Source organism: Silurus aristotelis (assembly GCF_946808225.1).
Source record: "Silurus aristotelis genome assembly, chromosome: 14".
NCBI classification, from domain to species: domain Eukaryota; kingdom Metazoa; phylum Chordata; class Actinopteri; order Siluriformes; family Siluridae; genus Silurus; species Silurus aristotelis.
The window spans coordinates 12,571,460-12,597,203 of NC_139587.1; the positions used below are offsets into that span (position 1 = coordinate 12,571,460).

The 25,744-nt window shown below is 39.3% G+C and overlaps 1 protein-coding gene and 1 long non-coding RNA gene across 4 annotated transcripts in view; one reads left to right on the forward strand and one right to left on the reverse strand.

Annotated features, from left to right (window-relative positions):
- LOC310736741 overlaps nucleotides 1-13,973 on the reverse strand; it is a 311,461-nt gene extending 297,488 nt beyond the window's left edge. The window contains exon 1 of the long non-coding RNA XR_014536645.1: nucleotides 13,785-13,973. This is a non-coding gene — a long non-coding RNA (uncharacterized lncRNA). The remainder of the gene's footprint in view (nucleotides 1-13,784) is intronic.
- Nucleotides 1-20,486, forward strand: part of diaph2 (diaphanous-related formin 2) — a 322,782-nt gene extending 302,296 nt beyond the window's left edge. For all 3 annotated transcript variants that reach the window (XM_083560212.1, XM_083560213.1, XM_083560214.1), the window contains one exon: nucleotides 19,016-20,486. In XM_083560212.1, the coding sequence (XP_083416338.1) occupies nucleotides 19,016-19,080 (65 nt within the window). In that variant the 3' untranslated portion in view covers nucleotides 19,081-20,486. The remainder of the gene's footprint in view (nucleotides 1-19,015) is intronic.
- Nucleotides 20,487-25,744: the final 5,258 nt, after the last annotated feature.

Sequence of the window (25,744 nt, forward strand, 5' to 3'; positions counted from 1 at the left end):
CATACAATCAGTAAGAATCCAACTACTAACATGGCCAAGACCAAAGAGCTGTCCAAAGACACTAGAGACAAAATTGTACACCTCCACAAGGCTGGAAAGGGCTACGGGGAAATTGCCAAGCAGCTTGGTGAAAAAAGGTCCACTGTTGGAGCAATCATTAGAAAATGGAAGAAGCTAAACATGACTGTCAATCTCCCTCGGACTGGGGCTCCATGCAAGATCTCGCCTCGTGGGGTCTCAATGATCCTAAGGAAGGTGAGAAATCATCATGATCCTCTGGATCATTTGGATGATCCAGAGGAGTCATGGGAGAAAGTCATGTGGTCAGATGAGACCAAAATAGAACTTTTGGGTCATAATTCCACTAAACGTGTTTGGAGGAAGAAGAATGATGAGTACCATCCCAAGAAGACCATCCCTACTGTGAAGCATGCGGGTGGTAGCATCATGCTTTGGGGGTGTTTTTCTGCACATGGGACAGGGCGACTGCACTGTATTAAGGAGAGGATGACCGGTGGAGGCCATGTTTTGCAAGATTTTGGGGAACAACCTCCTTCCCTCAGTTAGAGCATTGAAGATGGGTCGAGGCTGGGTCTTCCAACATGACAATCAATGACCCGAAGCACACAGCCAGGATAACCAAGGAGTGGCTCTGTGAGAAGCATATCAAGGTTCTGGCGTGGCCTAGCCAGGCTCCAGACCTAACCCAATAGAGAATCTTTGGAGGGAGCTCAAACTCCATGTTTCTCAGCGACAGGCCAGAAACCTGACTGATTTAGAGAAGATCTGTGCGGAGGAGTGGGCCAAAATCCCTCCTGCAATGTGTGCAAACCTGGTGAAAAACTACAGGAAACGTTGTAATTGCAAACAAAGGCTACTGTACCAAATATTAACATTGACTTTCTCAGGTGTTCAAATACTTATTTGCAGCTGTATCATACAAATAAATACAGTTGAACCCGGTTATCTCGCCCTCGGTTACCTCGACAACCCTATTAAGTCGACGTTTTTGAAGTGGAACCGCCAAATTCTCGCTTTTTCTAAGCATTGTTTATCGGTTATGTCAAATTTTTTTAATGTCGCCGAACCCTAATATCTCGAGCACAAGGGGGGAAAAATTTGCTATTTAACGTTGGTTATCTCGGTGCAGCCGCAGAAGAACTCGCGGAAGTGGCGGAAAAATCAAGCTTTACAGCTGCTACAGGTGTTGTATTGTATACTGGTGAATCTCTGCTGTTAGTTAGTGCACATATGCCTTTTGTTGTTAAATGTTATGCGATGAATGGGAGGCGAAAGCCGCGCTTGCATAGAATGAGCATAGAATGAACACCGGCAGGATCGGGGGGGGAATCCGCGGTGCGCATTGGGAAGAAAAGAGCAGCCGTTGAGAGAGTGCCGGTGGGAAGACATATACCGGGATACACATGAGCGATAACAACGACCGCCGTGAACCAACATATACCAACAATAATGGACAGTGAGAGTGTGGAAGTTTAAATAGGAGCTGGTGATGATGCTAAACGAGCACCATATGTGCGCGATTGAAGCCGGGAGCTTCAGAGAAATCGGCTGAGAAAGCACCTGACACGCTGAAGGGGGTCGAAGGGGGCGCGGCAGGTGGATTCCTGACAGATAAACATGTACTGTATGTATTTTTATAGCATGCCTTCATCAAACAAATCGCGGCAACGCTGTTGTGTAAAAAACCCTTCAAAAACACGTGCATGCACATTCTCATTTATTAACGCACATCATGTACATAAAGAAATTTCAAGCACGTTAATATACTGCCGCCATTTTGATTTTCGTTTATCTCGATCATCGGTTACCTCGATGCTTTTTGCCGACCCCCTAGGACATCGACATAACCGGGTTCCACTGTAGTTAAAAAAATCATACATTTGTGATTTCATGTCTCTCACAGTGGACATGCACCTACGATGACAATTTCAGACCCCTCCATGATTTCTAAGTGGGAGAACTTGCAAAATAGCAGGGTGTTCAAATACTTATTTTCCTCACTGTAGTATCTCACAAAAGTGAGTAAACCCCTTTCATTTCAGCATCCATCCATTACTGTCTAAATAATTAGCAACAAAAGTTAGTACACCCTAAGTGAATGTCAAAACTGTTTCCAAAGTGTCAATATTTTGTGTGAGCCACTGTTACCCAGATACCTTAGAAACTGTACCTCTTCTACCTTTCATACAGATTACATAATCAAAGAAAATGTGTATTTACTGTGAATTGGTATATTTTAAAGTAGACATTTCAAGCTTTCTCTACATACATATATGTAGAGAGATAACAGAGTATGAAAAGAGATGACAGAGACAGAGATGGCGGAGAGTGCACCCTGTACTTTTTTATTTTACAGAAGCACAGCGTTTTGTTTATTATTAAGTCTATATAAAAGTAGACCCTTTACAGATTCGAATGATGCATTGCTCTTATCTGTACAATAATAAAAGACTGCAAAGAAATTAATTAAAGTTTGTTACGCTATTATGAGGCAAAATGCCACAAAATGATCTGGTGCATTTGTTGACCCCATAGGGTTAATTGCCGGATGTGTTTTCATTGTAAACATTGTAAAAACTGATGATACACTAGCAGACCTGAGGTGAATTAAAGTGACAGCCATTTTAAGCAGTGTAGTAACATACAGTGAGGAAAAAAAGTATTTGAACACCCTGCTATTTTGCAAGTTCTTCCACTTAGAAATCATGGAGGGGTCTGAAATTGTCATCGTAGGTGCATGTCCACTGTGAGAGACATAATCTAAAAAAAAAAAATCCAGAAATCACAATATATGATTTTTAAACTATTTATTTGTATGATACAGCTGCAAATAAGTATTTGAACACCTGTCTATCAGCTAGAATTCTGACCCTCAAAGACCTGTTAGTCTGCCTTTAAAATGTCCACCTCCACTACATTTATTATCCTAAATTAGATGCACCTGTTTGAGGTCGTTAGCTGCATAAAGACACTTGTCCACCCCATACAATCAGTAAGAATCCAACTACTAACAAGGCCAAGACCAAAGAGCTGTCCAAAGACACAAGAGACAAAATTGTACACCTCCACAAGGCTGGAAAGGGCTACGGGGAAATTGCCAAGCAGCTTGGTGAAAAAAGGTCCACTGTTGGAGCAATCATTAGAAAATGGAAGAAGCTAAACATGACTGTCAATCTCCCTCGGACTGGGGCTCCATGCAAGATCTCACCTCGTGGGGTCTCAATTATCCTAAGAAAGGTAAGAAATCAGCCCAGAACTACACGGGAGGAGCTGGTCAATGACCTGAAAAGAGCTGGGACCACCATTTCCAAGGTTACTGTTGGTAATACACTAAGACGTCATGGTTTGAAATCATGCATGGCACGGAAGGTTTCCCTGCTTAAACCAGCACATGTCCAGGCACGTCTTAAGTTTGCCAATGACCATTTGGATGATCCAGAGGAGTCATGGGAGAAAGTCATGTGGTCAGATGAGACCAAAATAGAACTTTTGGGTCATAATTCCACTAAACGTGTTTGGAGGAAGAAGAATGATGAGTACCATCCCAAGAACACCATCCCTACTGTGAAGCATGGGGGTGGTAGCATCATGCTTTGGGGGTGTTTTTCTGCACATGGGACACGGCGACTGCACTGTATTAAGGAGAGGATGACCGGGGCCATGTATTGCGAGATTTTGGGGGACAACCTCCTTCCCTCAGTTAAAGCATTGAAGGTGGGTCGAGGCTGGGTCTTCCAACATGACAATGACCCGAAGCACACAGCCAGGATAACCAAGAAGTGGCTCTGTAAGAAGCATATCAAGGTTCTGGCGTAGCCTAGCCAGTCTCCAGACCTAAACCCAATAGAGAATCTTTGGAGGGAGCTCAAACTCCGTGTTTCTCAGCGACAGGCCAGAAACATGACTGATCTAGAGAAGATCTGTGTGGAGGAGTGGGCCCGAAATCCCTCCTGCAGTGTGTGCAAACCTGGTGAAAAACTACAGGAAACGTTTGACCTCTGTAATTGCAAACAAAGGCTACTGTACCAAATATTAACAAAAAAAAAGGAGCTTACTATTTTATCAATGCTCAAAACTGACCAGTGATAGAAAGACCAGCTTAAGACAGAGCCAGCCACCTTGATCAACCTTGATCTTTTACATCTCCAACATTGATGCGTCCTCCCCAAAATACTGCTGAAAAGAAGACTGTGCTGGTTACCACAACAAGCTCTCCAACATCTTACTGCAAAGATTAAATGATTTGAGCTTTCTCAGAAAGTAGTCTGCTTATTCTTTTTTCTGTATACAGCTTCTGAGTTGACCTTTCAGTCCAGCTTGTTGTCAAAATTGACAAAGGGATCTATATGTATCAACCAGTTCAATGTCCTGACTTATGATGATAATTGTGGTGCTCTTCCACCTGTACTACACTAACTTCTCTCTGGACTTGGCCACACTGAGGAAACAGATGTTTTTTCCCCACACCACTTAACATAGTATATTAGGTCCCTGTATTCCTCTTCCCGTTCATCCCTGATTCATTTGGCCAGCACAAAGTCATTAGAACATTTCTGAAGGTGGCAGAGGTCTGACATGTACTAAAGGTCTGCAGTGTAAAAGGTAAAAAGTACCCCATTTCATGTGGTACTCCAGTGCTGCTTAGTAGCTGCTCAGACAGGCAGGAACACAAATATGCTGGGGTTTGTCTGACAGGTAGTCAGTGACCCAGAAATTCATGGACATGCCCACCTGCATGCTTTAAATTTTCTTTCTTGGCAGAAGAGATTGGATGGTATTTAAAGCACATAGAAATATGGTTGGTAGGCAAACTGCAGGGGATCTATTAAAGTGCTGATGTGAAGTCTAAAATAGACCAGGACTAGTCTCTAAAGAACATTCATGACATTTGATGTAAGGGGTATGGGTCAATATCATATCACTTGTATTAGGTATTTATACTAGAATATCTTTCCCTTTCCACATCTTCTGCTCTTCATTCGTAAGTACAGTCAGCTGCTGGCACTCCAGAAATTTGCACCACATTTTGGAAATCGGTTTAGTATTCCTACAGAGCTTGTGAGGCCATACAGAGAATGCAAAGATGGGCCAGAAACAAATAACAAACTGAAAATGTTCTTCAGTAGGTTCAGCATGACACTCTTCTCCTCCCCTCTCTCTTTATCACCACAATCACCATTGTTCCCCAACTTCCCCAAAGATCAAAACCAAACAATTTTTTACACCCGGTCATGATTACCAATTTTCCCCTGCTTACCTCACAATGGCTTACCACCACATCCCACTGCCTTCTTCTCCAGATGTTGTCATTATGAATATACATCATATTACATACCTTTCTAACACTGTGAACCTATTTTATATTGTTTTATTTCTTAGTAAATCTAAGATAGGCCAAAAATATGTAATGCTAGTAGAGAGTAATGCTGAATTTGACTAAACATTTAGTTTGAATAAAACTAAATATTTTATAATATTTTTATTTTCTTAGGTGTTGAATGAATCATAGTTATAGCATATAATTAAAGCACGTTATCTTTGAAAGAAAAAAAAAAGCAAGACACCTGTATGTCATTTGAAAAATAATATGAATTGAATATAAAATTTCATGATGACCGTATGTCTGAAAAATATATTTCTCTATTTAAAAAAATAATATTCAAATAATAATCTGACTATTTAGCTGTGTGTGGCAAACTCTTTAAACAGGAATTTAAAAAATAGAAGAAATGTATTTAAAAAGAACGTCTCTAAGTTACGTATGTAACCCTAGTTCCCTAAGGAGGAAAATAAACGTATTTCATCACACCATGCTGACCAGTCCCTGCCTAGTGTGTCTGGGCATCACCAGCATGCAGGACAGAGGAGCCGGGAGTGGCTCTGATGTCAAGGTCGTAAAACCTGACAAAGATCAAAGGCCATACTCCAGGTCGAATGAGCCTTGACTCCGAAAGGAGTGGGAAGACCAGAGGACTCATAACCAGAGGAAATCGCATCCACTATCCATCAGCTGAGAGTTATGCTTATTTGCCGGAAAAACTTTCCTATGAGGGCCATAGCAGATAAACAGCTGCTCCGACTTCCTCCAAGGACTCGTCCTGTGGAGGTACGTATCCAGTGCTCGCACTGGACACAGTCAATTCTGCTTTTCCTGGTCTAGAGATAGGAGGGGAGGAGCGCATAATGCATGCAACATGACAGGTCGTGGGGGAGCCGTATGGATCTTAGGTATATACCCAGCTCTAGGGTAGAGGAAAGCACTGCCCATGCCAGGGGTAAACTCCAGGAGAAACTGGGCCACAGACAAGGCAAGTAGGTCCCAGATTCTTTTAAGGGAGGATATCACCAAAAGGAAGGCGGTCTTAACCGACAGGTACCTAAGGGCTACCTCGGCCAAAGGCTCGAAGAGGGGCTCAGATAGAGCCGCCAACACGACTGCCAAATCCCACACAGGCACTCTGGATCGTATCCCGGGCCCCAGCCTCCAGCTGCCGCGCAGGAAATGTGTCACGAGAGGGTTTTTCCCTAGCGACTACCCCAGTACAGTAAGCTGCGATAGCGGACACGTAAACCTCCACTGAAAACCTCCAATGAAGCTCTGATCGAGCTAATACCAACCAGTCGTCGATATAGTTCAGAATGCAGATGCCCTGATGCCATAGCGGGGCTAGAGCGTCAAGCCAAAGAAAAGGACCCGAAGATGGCTTCTTTCCTCAGGCGGGTGCGTACTTCTTGCTCCAGGACCAGAGCCTGCTTGGGTCCCACCAGGGTGAGAACCAGGTAGGAGAGGACCTGAATTTAATCAAGTAGTTCCTCTCTATTGTATGCAGGACCCACTGAGTTACAATTGGCAGCTCTTTCCAAGCTGCCAGAAAATCCCTCAAGGGAACCAGCCTCTCGAGGCCTCCTAAAAGGCGGCGGGTCTCCTCGATCCGCAGCGATCTCTCAGGTGGGATGGAGGGAGACACCCGCTGGAGGGAGGTTGTGCCCCAAAGCACGTCCTGTGGCAGGGCTAACAACCTGGCCTCCTGAGACGAGCCAAGACATGCAGAGGCTGTGCCGCGGGACGCAGGAAACGCTCATTCAGCTTGCTTGGAGCTGCTTTCGCTTTTCATCGGGCCAAGCTATCTCCTTCGAACAGCACAGGCTGCGAGGAGTCCGTTGGTTTGATAGCATCTAAAAAATCTCTCTCCTCAGAGGAGGACATCGGGAGCACCGCATTACACCTGCTGGAAGAAGGAACCGCCAAAGCGGTGCTTTCCCAGGGGAGTGGGCACTTGGCCCTGCAGGAGAGCCTGGAGAGGACTCATCTATCTCCATGCCTCCTGCTAGGTCGGCCTGCGAGCCCCGCGACCACCTTAGCAAGAGCGGGACCTGAATCGCAAGGGAGAGTGCTCTCCGGGAGCGCATAGCTGCAGGGCTAAAAATGCTAAAAGTTGACTCTCTCGAGAGCCGACTAAGCATGCTCCTATGCTAAGCAAACAATACATCGGCTGTGTGTATCAGCCCCACTCCCCCACTCTGAATGAAGCAGGGCAAGAAGGAACACACTGTCGAATTCTGCTTGCATTTAAAGCTCATGGCTGCACAGATTTACACACAAGTGCTTACCAGAACATAATTCGCTACCATCACTCAGCCATTTTGTAGCTTCCTGGTGACGACACGACTTGCCTATTGGACGGATTTTACAAGTGATTTAGAGTGTGGACAACGCAAGGCGTTCCTAAAGCGTTTTTGATGCAGTTTGAGGTCCTGAAAGGAAACAATTGATTGTAAATACATTTTATTGTGACATCTTTAGTGTTAGATGCTGAAATTAAGCTTATTTGTTCTGCTTTCACTCGAGTGTGTCAAGTTCGTAAAAAAAAGTTTAGTGTGCTTCATGGCAAGTTAGCTCATTCTTTTATCTTAGACAATATGTCTGTGGTGAGATTGTCTATTTCCATGCAGTGTTCTTTTTGCAATTGCCAGGCCTTTCACCTCAGTTGCATAACCTTAATCCACAAGCCCAAAAATGCTAGGCAGAAAATAATTATTTTTAGACACTATTTATTTTATAGCCATTGTACAATAATATAATGTGTATTTTTTTTTCTGTTTTTAATATGTTTGAGTGGAAAATTATATAAACTTGTAAGTGGATGAGTAATCACAAAGTTCTATATGGGCTCATGTAATACTATATTTGATATTTTTATATCAAGGATGAAGAGGAAGCTGATTGGGATAATGTCTTGTTAAGAACGCACAAATTAAACTGAAAAACCAAAACTCAAGCAGACATGATATCTGATAGGTTTTGTTTCTTTTTAGAACTTCTGCTTCTTGTTTATTTTTACCTTATTGTTTACTTTAGTACTTACCAAGGTGTGGTTAGTGTGATGTAGCCCATCCACCACATGCTGAGATGCTTTCTGCTAACCAGTAAACAGTAATAAAATGCATAGCTTACTAATAACAATATACACTGCTCAGAAAAATTAAGGTAACAATTTAATCACACAATAGACCTAAATGAACAAAATATTCAGGTTGAAAATGTTTACTTATGTAAATTGTGTACTTGTGAGAACAAAATGTGACTATGGTCAGTGCTCATCAAACCAAAAGTCAAAGTAAAAAAAAAAAAAAACATTTACTACAGGCTGATCCAATTTGTATGAATTTTATCATAACATATATATTGTCAGTAGTGTTTATTGCCATCATGTGCATCTATTTACTCTGACAAAGTCTAGACTTGCTTCTGATGAGATGATGTATGGTTCCAGAGGTTCTTAATTGGAATCAGGTCACTAGCATCAATGGCCAGGCATTGATATGCACCAGTAGGAACCCAGGACCCACTACATCAGTGTAAGGTCTGACAATGGCTCTATGAATTTAATCCCAGTACCTAATAGCATGAAGGTTGTAAGCACCTACATGTTAGCTTGTTTAACACTGCTTGTAAAATACTTTTAGCATTTTTGCCTTTTAACAAATCTGTTGGTTAACTTAATTTTCATGAATAATATTCTACATTAATAAAATTGTTATTCTTCATAATTTATAACAGGTTACAATTGCAAATATTATTGTACATTTATAATTTATGTAAAAAAAAAAAAATATTGCCAAGTATGCAATCAAATCATAAAATCATGCAGAATACGAAGGCAGACTCAATATAAAAAATAAATAATATCTAGTTGAATAGTTGATTTTTATCCCATCCACTGATTCTTTTCTTTGTTTGTTTTTTGGTCCAAATCTCCAGAGCCAATTTTCATCACATTAATTAATTGTCTTTGCATTTATTTTGCATCCCAAGAATTATTTTAGCAGCTCACATTTACCGAGCAATCTTTACAGCAAAAATATTATATTAGCTTTCATATACAAATGAATTGTAAAACTTGCACAGGCACAACAGCAATATAAGCAGAAAGGAATGGCCAACCATTTCAAACTCTGGTCTGGTCTGGTCTGGTCTGGTCTGGTCTGGTCTGGTCTGTGTGTGTGTGTGTGTGTGTGTGTGTGTGTGTGTGTGTGTGTGTGTGTGTGTGTGATTTTAAACACTTGTGGTAACATGCATGTTAAGCAGAGGAGCAGCTGGTCTGCCAGATGTTTTTTCTTATGCCACATGGAGGACCTTTAATCTCATACCTCCTCTCCTCCCGAGACTGGCAGGTTCATCCTTTAGTTCTTAGCTTCTTTAAGTTCTTTCAGCTTCCTGTCCATATGCTGTAATTATACATTACATATACATATGCAAATAAAATATTTACATACCAATTTACATGATGTTCATTAAATAATAAGGAATTTTCTTTACCTCTTTTAAAAAAAAAGAACTTATTCAAATACCACTGTTACATATAAGAACTGAAATCCAGAAATTATTCTCTGTTCTATTTAATAATTGTGTATCTTATATGACCCTTGATTTTCTATCATTTTGTCTTCTTACCTTCTTTGTCTAGCTAGCATTCTAATGGCCAATAGCTTTGCTGAAATCCCTTTTGATAGCTGTTAAATGGTGTTGCTTGGCAGTAGGCAAAGGGGATGGCACATTTGTAATGTTACAAATTCAAATCTCATGGCTACAGCCACACTGTTCTGTAAAGGTCGATTACTCTGTAGATGGAGAGCACTTGCACAGGTATAAAATCGCAGAATGGAAGGGAAATGTGGCAATTTAAAAAAGGCTCACATTTGTCCCATAATGGTGGCTACATACAGTGGAGGAAACAACAGGTTTTTGCTATGGAAAAAAAATTACTCCAAGATAATGGTGCCAGATATTTTTCTTCCACTAATGGGTTTGACAGTGTTGAGAGTTAATGGAAGAAAAGCTTTAAGGTATATGACCCATCAGTGGTTGTTGTGCATTAGAGATTTCTTTGACATGAATGATTTACTAACTAAAGTCTTCCCAAAATTCAGCTAATGGCTTTGGGTTTTTAGATTGTAGCTATTTGTAGCTAACAGTTCACTTTTTAAAAGACAACGTTGAAAGACAGATAAATAAATAAAGAATAACATACATCATTTAATAACATGTAGGTCCACAAAGCATTAGAATGAAAGGGTAGATGTATTTTATTTTTCTTTCTTAGGTTTTTTCTCAAAGGGGAACCTATATAGTTTTTTTTATCAGCAAGGCTGAGCACTGTCGAGTTTCAAAAAGTTTTAATGAAATGCTTGTAGATACTGTTGGGAATTCGGTTTGACAGTTTAAAAAATAGTAAAATGTATTTATTTATAAATAAAATAGAAGCCCATTAATATAATATATGATCATAAAGATGTTCAACATTCAATGGTCTACTGTGGACCATCGTTTCATAAAGGAATCTTCACAGCAATCCATATTGTTTTAAAAGCGTTTTCCTTCCTTATGACAAAAAGCCCAAAATAATCTAACCTGCCCTGTTTGCATATGAATAAGAACATGCACCATATAGACTGAAACTTGTGTCTGAAAAATTTTAAAGCTTGTACAGCACTTGTACAACAACTTGTTGAAGCTTAAAGGATGGTAACTTCTTGGGATCTTCAGGAGTGCCAATGCAGGCAAGTCCCCAAACCATAAATCACACTGTGGCTGAATATGATTGGGAAGATCTTTGTTCCAGCTTACCTTTTCCTTACATAGCCTCTAAAGAATTTGTTTGCCAACTCGCAAGAAGGGAGCAACAAAACCCAATAGATTGTAAACAGATCTTTTCTGGTTTCTTGGGGTTTTAGACTCTGTGGTGGGGAATATACCATGCTTATCCAGTTCAGACCATGGGACATTCTCAGCATCCTTTCGGGCTATTTTGTCATTCATGAACTTGAAGTAATCCTTGTGGTACTGTTTGTCACACCTCATTCTCTTCTCAAATGAAATACTGTAAGTGTGTGTACTACACAGAGTTTATTATTTGAGAGACTATGTTTGTCTCACTTGAAAAGAAGTGGAACTTAAGGAAGTTCCCATATTCCTTTTGCCTTATACTTTGCATACTTTCTCTTGGATTAGAAGAGCATGTCTTCCTGAACTTGGTTATAATCTGCACTGTAAATCTGATAAAATCGAAGTCCCTTGAGTACAGATAGGAATGATTTTCTATTTAATTTCTGCACCTTAAGTGCTCTTCTCTCTTTAGCTTGACTGATGGCAATCCTGGGCTTTTTGACAATTATAGCCAATCAAAAGTCCTACTTTAAAATCTAAGGAAGGTTGAATCTTGTCTGTCAATTGTTCCAGAAAAGTCCTTTCCAGAGCTGTTTCCACAGTTTGTTTCCTAATGGATATGCTACCCATTCGCTGGAATAAACTCTAATGTGAAAATCACTGGCAGTGCCAGTACTTTTTTAGGTAATACAGCTTTTTGCTCTTCGGAATGCAGGAGAGCTGCCAGTCCTTGAATTTCAGAGGGTCTTTCATAAATAATGCTGGTTCTTGTGTTGAAAGCCAGTTGGCACTAATAACTTCTGCTAGCTTGCTGACCAAATCAGGGCTGTTTGGAAAGGAGGTACAAGCATTGAAGCTGGTAGAGCTTGATATGCCTATTGCAAAGATTGTGAATCATGACTATGACTAACAACTGGGGAAGATTTGTAAAATAATTGGGTGACTTGAGACTTGAGTGTTTGTGTCAGGGTTGGCAGATTTTGAGAGATAAATGTAGGTTTCGAGGCTTAAAGGACATGGGCTGTGACTGGCAGAGATTCCAGATCAAAATTTTCTTTAGCTTGATCATTTCAATTAAATTAAATTCATTTTTATTTGTATAGCGCTTTTAACAATAAACATTGTCTCAAAGCAGCTTTACACAGATAATGTGGTGATTAAAAGTGAGTATGTTCTTTATAAGTAAGTTTGTCCCTGATGAGCAAGCCGGTGGCGACTGTGGCAAGGAAAAACTCTCCGAGATAGCATAAGGAAGAAACCTTGAGAGGAACCAGACTCAAGAGGGAACCCATCCTCATCTGGGTTGTCCCGAATTACCTACAGTCCAATCCATCCTCAAAGCGCCCGTTCTTACTCCGGAGTTTCATGGAACCACCCAAGGCATTGATGAAAAAGCTCCCAAGCTGCACAGAGTGGCCTCCAGTTGAAGAGAACACTGTAAACTTGGAAGCCGCACAATGGACATAAACAAAGCCACCGAGTTTGCTCTACTTTTTCTGCTTTTTTGGACTTTGTTTACAGTCGCATCTGGAAACTCTGTTCACAGCCACGGTCCTATTGTTTACACCAGGGATCAGCTGTTAGCATTCCGCAACACGCCGATGCTACTACAAGAAAAACCGGATATTCCCCGCGAGCTAAGAAGGAGAAGACGGGGGAACCGTGCTGGAGCTATGTGTTGGAATAAAAAGAGACGCTACAGACCAACTCTCCCGTCCATCGTTATGGGAAATGTAAGATCTCTTCCCAACAAGATGGACGAGCTAGCGGCTCTTAGTCGGCATCAGAGTGAATTCCGGGAGCGTAGCATCATGCTGTTCACGGAGTCATGGCTAACCAAGCTAACTCCGGATACGACCGTGGCTCTGGATGGATTTGAGTTACTGCGCGCGGACAAAACGATGGAGAGCGGTAAGAGAAAGGGAGGAGGACTGGCAGTGTTTGTGAATAATAGATGGTGTAAAACTGGACACATCACTATTAAAGAGCATATCTGCTTTAAGGACATTGAGCTGTTAGCCGCTAGCATGAGGCCGTACTATCTGCCTAGGGAATTCTCGCATGTTATCGCGATAGCTGCGTATATTCCCCCCTCTGCTGACGGTGAATCAGCATGCGATGTCCTGCATTCTGTTGTTAACAGACTGTTAACACAGAGTCCAAATGCCCTTCTCATTATCTCTAAAGATTTTAATCATGCCCCTCCATCCTTCACTCTGCCCACATTCACACTATGTTTCATGCCACACCAGAGACAATAAAACACTGGATTTATTTTATGCAAACTCAAAGGAGGCTTATACATCAGCAGCCCTCCCCCCCTTGGGAAGATCGGATCACAACCTGGTTTATCTCCTACCTGTGTACAAACCCCTTGTATGCAGGCAACCAGCTACCTCCCGCACAGTGACGACATGGTCTGATAAGACCGATGAGGCTCTGAAAGACTGTTTTGAAACAACTATGTGGGAGGAATTGTGCAGTCCACATGGGGAGGATATTGACAGTTTAACAGACTGTATTACGGACTACATTAATTTCTGTGTGGAGAATACTGTACCAACCAGGACTGTACGGTGTTTTCCCAACAACAAACCGTGGATTAACCCTGATATAAAGACTCTCCTTAAAGAGAAGAAGAGGGTTTTTAAATCAGGAAACAAGGAAGAGCTGAAAACTGTCCAGAGAGAACTTAGAAAGAAGATCAGGGAAGGAAAAGCATGCTACAGGAGGAAGATGGAGGATCAGCTGCAGCAGAACAACGTCAGCGGTGTGTGGAAGGGGCTCAAAATGTTTTTTTGACTTCTCTAGTGCTTTTAACACCATCCAACCTGTGCTCCTGAGGGATAAGATGGTGTACATGGGAGTGGACCATCATCTGTCAGCCTGGATACTGGACTACCTCACAGACCGACCACAGTATGTGAGGACTCGTGACTGTGAGTCTGACATGATTGTCTGCAACACTGGAGCCCCGCAGGGAACGGTTCTTGCCCCGTTTCTCTTCACCATCTACACTGCAGACTTCATGTTTAGCTCAGCAACCTGTCACCTACAGAAGTTCTCTGATGACTCTGCCATTGTCGGGCTGATCACGAATGATGATGACAGAGAGTACAGAGGACTTATACAGAACTTTGTGGACTGGTGCCAACGGAGCTGCCTCCAGATAAACGCGGGTATAACCAAAGAACTGGTGGTGGATTTCCGTAGGCACAAACACACTTCATCACTTCCATTGGTAAACATTCAGGGAAAGGACATTGTGAGAGTGGACTCTTACAAATACCTGGGTGTTCACCTAAACAACAAAATGGACTGGACAGACAACACTGAGGCAATCTACAAGAAAGGGCAGAGCAGACTCTTTCTGCTGAGGAGACTAAGGTCTTTTGGAGTGCAGGGAGAGCTACTGAAGACCTTTTTTGACTCTGTTGTGGCATCAGCCATATTCTATGGAGTGGTCTGCTGGGGCAGCAGCATCTCTACTGCAGACAGGAAGAGACTAGACAAGCTGATCAGGAAGGCCAGCTCAGTCCTGGGGATTCCCCTGGACACTGTACAGGAGGTGGGAGAAAGGAGGATGGTAGCAAAACTATCATCCTTACTGCAGAACGCCTCCCACCCCCTGTATGAAACTGTTACCTCGTTGAGCAGCTCCTTCAGTGACAGACTGTTATATCCTAAGTGTCTGAAGGAGCGATACAGAAGGTCTTTTCTCCCTGCTGCTATTAGACTGTACAATAAAAGCTGCTCCCAGTGAACCATTAACCAAAATACTCACTGCTATTACTGTTCAATGGTGTAATAGTTACTGTTTTTACTGTTTTACTATTTAATAATACTACTGTGTGCAATATTACCTGCAATATGTGCAATATCACCTGAAATACGTGCAATATTACCTGCAATACGTGCAATATTACCCGCAATATCACCTGAAATACGTGCAATATTACCTGCAATACGTGCAATACCACCTGTGTGCAATACAACCTGCAATACGTACTTTCCCTCATCTGTATTTATATATTGTGTTGTGTATATACTTGTAATATTATAGTATGTCTTATTTGTCTATTCTTTTATATATTTGCATTTATTTTTTATTACTTATTTTTCTTCATACTGCTGTAACAAAGAAATTTCCCTACAGTGGGACGAATAAAGGTTTATCTTATCTTATCTTATCTTATCTTATCTTATCTTATCTTATCTTATATTATCTAAATAGTTATATTTTCAACCTGAACTTGAACACTGAGACTGTGTCTGCGTCCCGAACACTGATTGGAAGGCTGTTCCATAACTGTGGGGCTTTATAAGAGAAAGATCTGCCCCCTGCTGTAGTCTTCATTATTTGAGGAACCAACAGATAGCCTGCACCTTTTGATCTAAGTAGGCATGGAGGATTATACTGGTACAGAAGTTCACTCAGATACTGCGGTGCGAGACCGTTAAGTGCTTTATACGTCAGTAGTAGTATTTTATAATTAATGCGAGATTTGGAGCCAGTGTAGATTAAAATAGGAGTGATGTGCTCATATTTTCTAGATCTAGTAAGGACTCTTGCTGCTGCATTCTGAACTAACTGTATATATATATATATATATATATATATATATATATATATATATATATATATATATATATATATATATATATATATTTATATATATATATATATATATATATATATATATATATATATATATATATATATATATATATATTTATATATATATATTTATTTATTTATATATATATATATATATATTTATTTATATATATATATATATATATATATATATATATATATATATATATATATATATATATATATATATATTTATTTATTTATTTATTTATATATATATATATATATATATATATATATATATATATATATATATGTTTCTGCATCCTGTAACGACAGAGGTTATAAATTCTTATTTAAGCTTTTGCAGCATTTAACTTTATTTCTTCCAAACATTTGAGCTTTCTGCACTTGTCTTGCTTTGCTTGTTGTCTAGCCATGTCCTCAGACTCAAATTGTGCCAAAGATTGTCTGTTTTCAACCTCTTGCCTTTGAAGTTCTGCTGCTTCCTTTTCTTGTTCTTCCAACACTTGTTGAGTCTGGAATTAATCCAACATCTGGACAAGATTCTATCTCCATATCCACTGTGTGTCACTCCAGAGCCTTTAAACCTTTTGGTTAATGAATCCTAAAAGTGATAGGCATGTATAAACTCTGCATCACAGATTTGGTTTAGAAGCTTTTTAGAAACTCTTCATAAATTGTCTTTACCTCATAACAGGTGGTTTCTATGTGCTTTCTATGTTCTCAATCATTTATTTAATCTTGGGAGGCCCTATCAGACAACATTTCCTTGTCTAATCTTGCATAATTCTTGAGATTCTCATAGATGTTTTCTGTACCGCATTTTTATAACGTTCAAACTTTTTTTTTTTTTTTTACTTGAAGTTTTTTTAACAGGTGATATCACCCAAATGAGGATGGGTTCACCTTTTGAGTCTGGTTCCTCTCAAGCTTTCTTCCTCATAACATTTAATAGAGTTTTTCCTTGCCACAGCCATCCCAGGTCTGCTGATCAGGGATAAAGACACATCATTTACCTTAGTTCTTAAATTCTCTAAAGCTGCTTTGAGACAATGTCCATTGTAAAAAGCGCTATAAAAATAAACTTGACTTGACTTAATTTAGCAGTTTTGCAGTGGGCTTCATCATTTGAGTTTTTTAAATGTTGAAAAGAATAAAAAAAAATTTAAAGCTACAGTGGGACTAAATGTAAGTAATCAGGTCGATAACAACTGTGTGGGTTTCTTAACAACTGTAGAATGTGTAGAATCTGAATTTTCTGAATACAGACCTTAATATAGTATTCCTTTAAGCTTACTCTTGAAATTTACGCTTTAAATTTCCTTCAGTTTTCAGAATAAGAAATTTTAATTATTACATTATTATAAATTACTCTTTACACTGTATACTTACATTTACAATTCTTAACTTCAGACAAATATATTCAAAATGTATTAAATAAATTGTATTTTCCCAAAGGAACATTGGCTTCCCAAACATAGTTTGCAAGGTAAACAGACTTAAGTCCTTGTTAGGCTTCCTTGTTTCTTGTAGCAGAGCACTACTTGATTTTAGCTTAGAATGTTGCACTTTCAAAAGTTTAGTCATCATTGCTTGCATTCGTTATAAAGATTATTCTTCTTTACAGCATAAGAAGGTTCAAGGTTTTTATTGTCAATGCCACCATACAGTGAGGAAAATAAATATTTGAACACCCTGCTATTTTGCAAGTTCTCCCACTTAGAAATCATGGAGGGGTCTGAAATTGTCATCGTAGGTGCATGTCCACTGTGGGAGACATAATCTAAAAAAAAATAAATCCAGAAATTACAATATATGATTTTTAAACTATTTATTTGTGTGATACAACTGCAAATAAGTATTTGAACACCTGTCTATCAGCTAGAATTCTGACCCTCAAAGACCTGTTAGTCTGCCTTTAAAATGTCCACCTCCACTACATTTATTATCCTAAATTAGATGCACCTGTTTGAGGTCGTTAGCTGCATAAAGACATCTGTCCACCCCATACAATCAGTAAGAATCCAACTACTAACATGGCCAAAACCAAAGAGCTATCCAAAGAAACTAGAGACAAAATTGTACACCTCCACAAGGCTGGAAAGGGCTACGGGGAAATTGACAAGCAGCTTGGTGAAAAAAGGTCCACTGTTGGAGCAATCATTAGAAAATGGAAGAAGCTAAACATGACTGTCATGTTTTTTTTTTAGATTATGTTTTTTTTTTAGATTATGTCTCTCACAGTGGACATGCACCTACGATGACAATTTCAGACCCCTCCATGATTTCTAAGTGGGAGAACTTGCAAAATAGCAGGGTGTTCAAATACTTATTTACCTCACTGTATGTGCAGACATACAGAGGAATCGAAATACCATTTCTCTTCTCTCTTATCAAGTGTTTACTTTGTCAATGCAATATAAAAAGTTTGTATAAAAATATCAAGTTACAGCAATATATAATATAATAAATGTAATAGATAACAGCAGTGTACTTGTAGTAAATACACATATATATAAAGAGAGAGAGAGAGAGAGAGAGAGAGAGAGAGAGAGAGAGAGAGAGACATTTTAGTATGTCTTCTCAAGGGTACTAAAGAAATGAAACTTGGATATATATTTTACAGTAGTCAATGTGTATCTTGTATAGCAGTATAGATTTACTGTCCCCTAAAAATAGCTCAAAATACAGCCATCATTGTCAAAATAATAAACAAAAATTAGTACACCCTAAATGATAACAGCTGTATGTCGTTTAACCATGCAAAGCCGCATGTCCTATTCATCATGTTTTTCTCACAAAAAAAAACACAAATTGTGTTTTTTGTATTAGAGCAGTTTTGACAATAAAGGCTGTATGTTGTTATTTTCATAGGACAATAAATGTTTATGGCTATACAAGCTGCACACTGGCTACTTTAAAATATATCAAAGTTTAATTTCTATAGTATTATCTCTTGAGAAGTTATACTACAATGATTGCTGAAATGTGAAGGGTGTACTAACTTTTGTGAGATACTGTGTGTAGATAGATAGATAGATAGATAGATAGATAGATAGATAGATAGATAGATAGATAGATAGATAGATAGATAGATAGATAGTGAATTTAATGTTCACATTATATCCATTTTATTTATTTTCTTCATGCATTTGCTTGTTTATTCTAGATATACATCTTATTACTTTTTCTCTCTTTCTTTGCAGACAACCGCCGCATTGGTTTGGAAAGATCACGCTCACGGCACAACACAAATACTATGGGTCGATGATTGAAATCTGCCTGTGTGCATTATAGCCCAGTGCCAAAGTCCCAAAAGTGGGTGCATAGTGAAGGCAAAATATGGATAGCACAGATTTCTGTGTGCCTTTCAGCATTGCAGGATCCTTATAATATGTACACACACAAAAGAATTGAAGACTACGTTCCTCAGAATTAAAGACTACAGACAAACAGCTTCACAGGACTGCTACTCTTACACTTTTACTATTTTGCCTTACAGTACATGTGCAGCTTGTGTATTACTTTTACCTCCATATTATATTATTTTAAAGGGTTTGTCTTCACCTTTATGCTTCCACTAATGTTAAATGTTTCCTGTTTTACTATTAATGTTTTGTTTAATTGATTCTTTGATCTGTTTTCTGTTATTTTAGAAAAATATACAACATTTTATTTGATAAAATGTTGTTAGTAAGAGCTTCCATACTTGTGTGTATGGTGGGACTGAGATACATGTATACATACACCTCATTTGCTGTCATTGAACAAATCCTTGATCTGATTTGCTTTTCTTTCAATTTATTGCTCAGACATCTTTCAGTCTTGCCTAAATCACTGCTCATTGATTATGGGATATTAATATCAGCTCCAATAGTTATTTTTATTTGTAACTATTAGTATTTTTTAAATGGACTTACTTGCCCTCAAAACATAAAGAAACTTAAACCGCAGAGACTCGCACCAGGCTAATGTATTTGTCTACAAATACAGTATCTCACAAAAGTCAGTACACCCCTCACATTTTAGGAACCATTTTATTTTAGTAAATATTTTCAAAGTTTAATACTATAGAAATAAAACTTGGATATATTTTAGCATAGTTAATTTGCAGTAGTATAGATATGCTGTCTTCTAAAAATAACTCAACATTGTCAAAATAGCTGGCAACAAAAGTGAGTACACCCCAAGTGATAGCAGCTGTACATTGTTTAACCATGCAAAACATTACAGCTATTTTGACAATAATAGCTGTATGTTGAGTTATTTTCTATCTCATTTCACAAGCCCTAATGTCACCCCCAGTTCAAATTTTTTCATGATCATGTCTAGATGTCTAAAATGAAAAGATTTGGGACATTGTACTGTTGGAAGTAACCTGTAGTATTTCCTGTTTGTCCTTTTTGGTTTATGGTTTTAATTTTAATGTGTATTTTCTTTCTTTCTGTGGCTATACCGTGTGCACAAATTTATCTACACTATTTCAAGAAAACATTTCTTTTTCACTTTATTAAATTACATTGTCAATTCTTAATTAATGCAATGTAATCTAAATACTTCAGAAATTATTGTAAAATGAGTGACATTGCATTTAGGTTTGTTGTTACATAAGAAGCAAAGCTGACAAAATAAATTGAATGGTGTTAAATAAAAAAAATAAAAAAGACAATGAAAAAATATGCTTTGATAGCTCAATCTATTTTCATCTTTATCTGACTTTTTATAGACATTATAGCCATTTGTAAGAATTAATGTATTGCCTTGAAAAAATATTCACTTTTAAGGTTCAGAAAGAAATTCACTACATTTTATGTTATGCTACATATATTAATCCATTCTAGCCAGTTGGGCATTTTGGACATTTTGAGAGGTTATATATATATATATATATATATATATATATATATATATATATATATATATATATATATATATTATATTAATATTATATATTATATTAATATTATATATTATATTAATCTCCCTCTAATGTAAATATTGACATGATTTACTAAAGCCACTCAAGGTCTAAAGAATGAATTAGACAACAATAGCCTGCAAAAATACAAGACTTTAAGGTTGCACTACACTACAAATATTCATCATTACCATACTTTCAAAAAGTGTTGCAAGTAGGTTTTTTAAAAGAGCAAAATACTGCAGTTTCACTAATGAGACACCATGGTTATTACTGTTACAGATCACTATTAAACACTGAAGAACAACAAAGTAACACTTAAGTCAGTATTAAGTTACAGTTTATTAAATCTTATATCCATATTTTTTAAATACATGCATACATCAGTCATCACAGTTAACTAACTAGCATGTTGCTGGCAAAAGGCGAATATTAAGTGTCAAGTTTTAAAATTTTGTATAAAGTCTGTAGGGTCTGGCTAGTGTCTTTCAGATTTCATACCACAGTGTTGTACCCCCAAACCAAAGATACAACACAGGATAATCCCTGACCTCTCTAGCTGACTTCAAAGCAGCATTCAAATGATAATGCAAGCCAGTCTCTATACCTGACCCAGTACACAGTACACACACACCACCCCAGAAGATGCAAAGCCAGATTGGCTTGGCTCCTCTGGTTGACTTCACACGGACCCTCAAACCATAAAAACAATTCACTCGTGAAACTCGGTTCCAGTACTTCTGGGTGGGGAAGGGCGCGCACACACACACACACACACACACACACACACACACACACACACGTTATACAGTGAGGAAAATACGTATTAGAACACCCTGCTATTTTGCAAGTTCTCCCACTTAGAAATCATGGAGGGGTCTGAAATTCATTGTAGGTGCATGTCCACTGTGAAAGACATAATCTAAAAAAAAAAAAATCCAGAAATCACAATATATGATTTTTAAACTATTTATTTGTATGATACAGCTGCAAATAAGTATTTGAACACCTGTCTATTAGCTAGAATTCTGACCCTCAAAGACCTGTTAGTCTGCCTTCAAAATGACCACCTCCACTACATTTATTATCCTAAATTAGATGCACCTGTTTGGGGTTGTTAGCTGCATAAAGACACCTGTCCACCCCATACAATCAGTAAGAATCCAACTACTAACATGGCCAAGACCAAAGAGCTGTCCAAAGACACTAGCGACAAAATTGTACACCTCCACAAGGCTGGAAAGGGCTACGGGGAAATTGCCTAGCAGCTTGGTAAAAAAAGGTCCACTGTTGGAGCAATCATTAGAAAATGGAAGAAGCTAAACATGACTGGGAATCGCCCTCGGACTGGGGCTCCATGCAAGATCTCACCTCGTGGGGTCTCAATGATCCTAAGGAAGGTGAGAAATCAGCCCAGAACTACACGGGAGGAGCTGGTCAATGACCAGAAAAGAGCTGGGACCACCGTTTCCAAGGTTACTGTTGGTAATACACTAAGACGTCATGGTTTGAAATCATGCATGGCACGGAAGGTTCCCCTGCTTAAACCAGCACATGTCCAGGCACGTCTTAAGTTTGCCAATGACCATTTGGATGATCCAGAGGAGTCATGGGAGAAAGTCATGTGGTCAGATGAGACCAAAATAGAACTTTTGGGTCATAATTCCACTAAACGTGTTTGGAGGAAGAAGAATGATGAGTACCATCCCAAGAACACCATCCCTACTGTGAAGCATGGGGGTGGTAGCATCATGCTTTGGGGGTGTTTTTCTGCACATGAGACAGGGTGACTGCACTGTATTAAGGAGAGGATGACCGGGGCCATGTATTGCGAGATTTTGGGGAACAACCTCAACTTCCCTCAGTTAGAGCATTGAAGATGGGTCGAGGCTGGGTCTTCCAACATGAAAATGACCCGAAGCACACAGCCAGGATAACCAAGGAGTGGCTCTGTAAGAAGCATATCAAGGTTCTGGCGTGGCCTAGCCAGTCTCCAGACCTAAACCCAATAGAGAATCTTTGGAGGGAGCTCAAACTCCGTGTTTCTCAGCGACAGGCCAGAAACCTGACTAATCTAGAGAAGATCTGTGTGGAGGAGTGGGCCAAAATCCCTTCTGCAGTGTGTGCAAACCTGGTGAAAAACTACAGGAAACGTTTGACCTCTGTAATTGCAAACAAAGGCTACTGTACCAAATATTAACATTGACTTTCTCAGGTGTTCAAATACTTATTTGCAGCTGTATCATACAAATAAATAGTTAAAAAATCATACATTGTGATTTCTAGATTTTATTTTTTAGATTATGTCTCTCACAGTGGACATGCACCTACGATGACAATTTCAGACCCCTCCATGATTTCTAAGTGGGAGAACTTGCAAAATAGCAGGGTGTTCAAATACTTATTTTCCTCACTGTATATTTACATCTGCTACCTTCTTAAAGGGGCTGCTCCGGCTGGTAGCACATAATACATTACCGCTAAATTGAAACAACCAACAAGCTAGCAAAATGAACAAAAACAACACAGTGGATTTACATTTATTATATTTTGGAAAAATCCCATTTTTATGCCGGCCATATAATTTTATTTTGTTGTATTTATCCACCACACCTTAAAGGCCAGTCTGTTAAAATATTGTCAGACATTAAACCGATCCATGGAACAAAAAAGGTTGGAGACCGCTGGTATAGATTTTGGATGTGGCCATTTAAAATTCTCCCTTTACTTGAACTAGAAAACCCATACCTGTATTGTTCTGAATGCCCCTGTGCACAAAACAAGCTTCATGAAGATATGGTTTACATGGCCTGCTATTAATCTCAACCTTAACCAACACCTTTGGGATGACTGCACTCCAGGCCTCCTCACCCTACACTTTAAAAAGTTCACTAAATCTATTTGAGAATTTGTATTTATATACATAGAGCTTGATATATTTAATGAGCTTTGGCAATTTAGTTCTAAGCATAGGATGGACCACGTATTATACCACTCATCTTCTAATTCCTTTAACGCATTTTCGTTTCACATGAGTCTCTGCGCATACGCAATGTGCAAGTACATTGGTGTTAAAGTGAAAAAACATTCAAAGCTGGTGTCTATGGTGTGGTACAATGGATACAAGACAGAGTGACAAGGCTTCCATGCTGAGTAGAAGCAGCTCACTGTCATTAGAATCGTCAGCTAGCTCGCTAACAATAGCCCATGCTAAAGCATGCGCTACAATTGCAGAACAAGAGGTTAAAGCTAAGATTGAGCAGTCTCCCAGAAAATAAAAGCTAAAAAGAGAAGCCGAATATCAGCTAGATAAGGCAAAAAAATTATGTTGAGCTGAATACACTGGCTATATGCCAAGATGCAGCAGTCGCAGAGGCTGAAGCAGCTGTGTGGGAAGCAGCAGACACAATGGAAAATTATGCTGTTTTGGATGAGGCAGGTTCATCGGAGGGGGACAAAATGGAACGAAGAAGTATGTCCAGTCTCATGTCACCCAATGTATACATGAAAACAAACTCTCCAGCACAAGTAGCAATTCAAGTTAGTATATCACCATGCCAGTTTTGTAACAGTGATACCCAGCGAGAAAATCCTAACCCTGTATAAGCCTGTATAAATTTGATAATAAACCTGAAAATTATCAAGCTTGGAAGTCATTGTTTGACAATGCTACTCAAGGGCTAGGCCTCACAGCTACTGAAGAGCTGGACTTGATGACCAAATGGCTTGGCAATGAATCTAGTGACTACGTTAAATGTATACGGTCAGTGCATGTGATAAACCCAGTCATGGCACTCAGAAAGACGTGAAAACATCTCCAGGAGTGCTATGCAGCACCTGATATATTTTAAAAAGGCCCTGTTCAGCCATCTTGACAATTTCCCGAAGATTTCATGAAAATAACACACAAAGCTACGAGAACTAGCAGATTTTCTGATGTAGCTGTGTGCTAAGGAGGATGGTTATCTCCTAGTTTTGTCTTACCTTGCCACGGATCGTGGCATTGAACCTATAGTACATGGGTGGCCAACCAGTCAGAGACCGAGAGCCACATTTTTTACTGTGTTACCGCAAAAAGCCACATCATACACATGGGCACACATGAACATCACCCATCCCTTCCTCTTACACACACACACACACACACACACACACACACACACACACACACACACCTCTGCTCAGCCAGATTTATTGTAAATGTCACACACCAACATAATGACAGAAATTGACTCCCACAGTTCTAAGACTACAGGACAGTCATTTTCAACAATGAACATTGTGTCTCACACACACAAACTCTTAGTTTAACAAAGTCCACGAACAAAAATATAATAATTTACAATAGCGTTTTTCTTTTACTATGCATGTTACTTAGTGGGACTTTTGACATTCCTTGCCTTGAACTTCTTCTTCTTCTTCTTTCGGCTGCTCCCATTAGGGGTCGCCACAGCGGATCATCCGTCTCCATACCACCCTGTCCTCTATATCTGCCTATTTTACACCAACTACCTGCATGTCTTCCCTCACCACATCCATGAACCTCCTCCTTGGCCTTCCTCTTTTCCTCCTACCTGGTGGCTCCATCTTCAGCATTTTTCTACCAATATAATTCATGTCCCTTCTCTGCACATGTCCAAACCATCTCAATCTCGCCTCCCTCACCTTGTCACCAAAACATCCTACATGTGCTGTCCCTCTAATAAACTCATTTCTAATCTTGTCCATCCTCGTCACTCCCAACGAAAACCTCAACATCTTCAGCTCTGCTACCTCCAGCTCCACCTCCTGTCTTTTACTCAATGCCACTGTCTCTAATCCATACAACATCGCAGGTCTCACCACAGTCCTATAAACTTTCCCTTTCATTCTTGCAGATACTCTTCTATCACAAATCACTCCTGTCACTCTTCTCCACCCACTCCACCCTGCCTGCACTCTTTTCTTTACTTCCCTAACACACTCTCCATTACTTTGCACTGTTGACCCCAGGTACCTGAACTCCTCCACCTTCTCC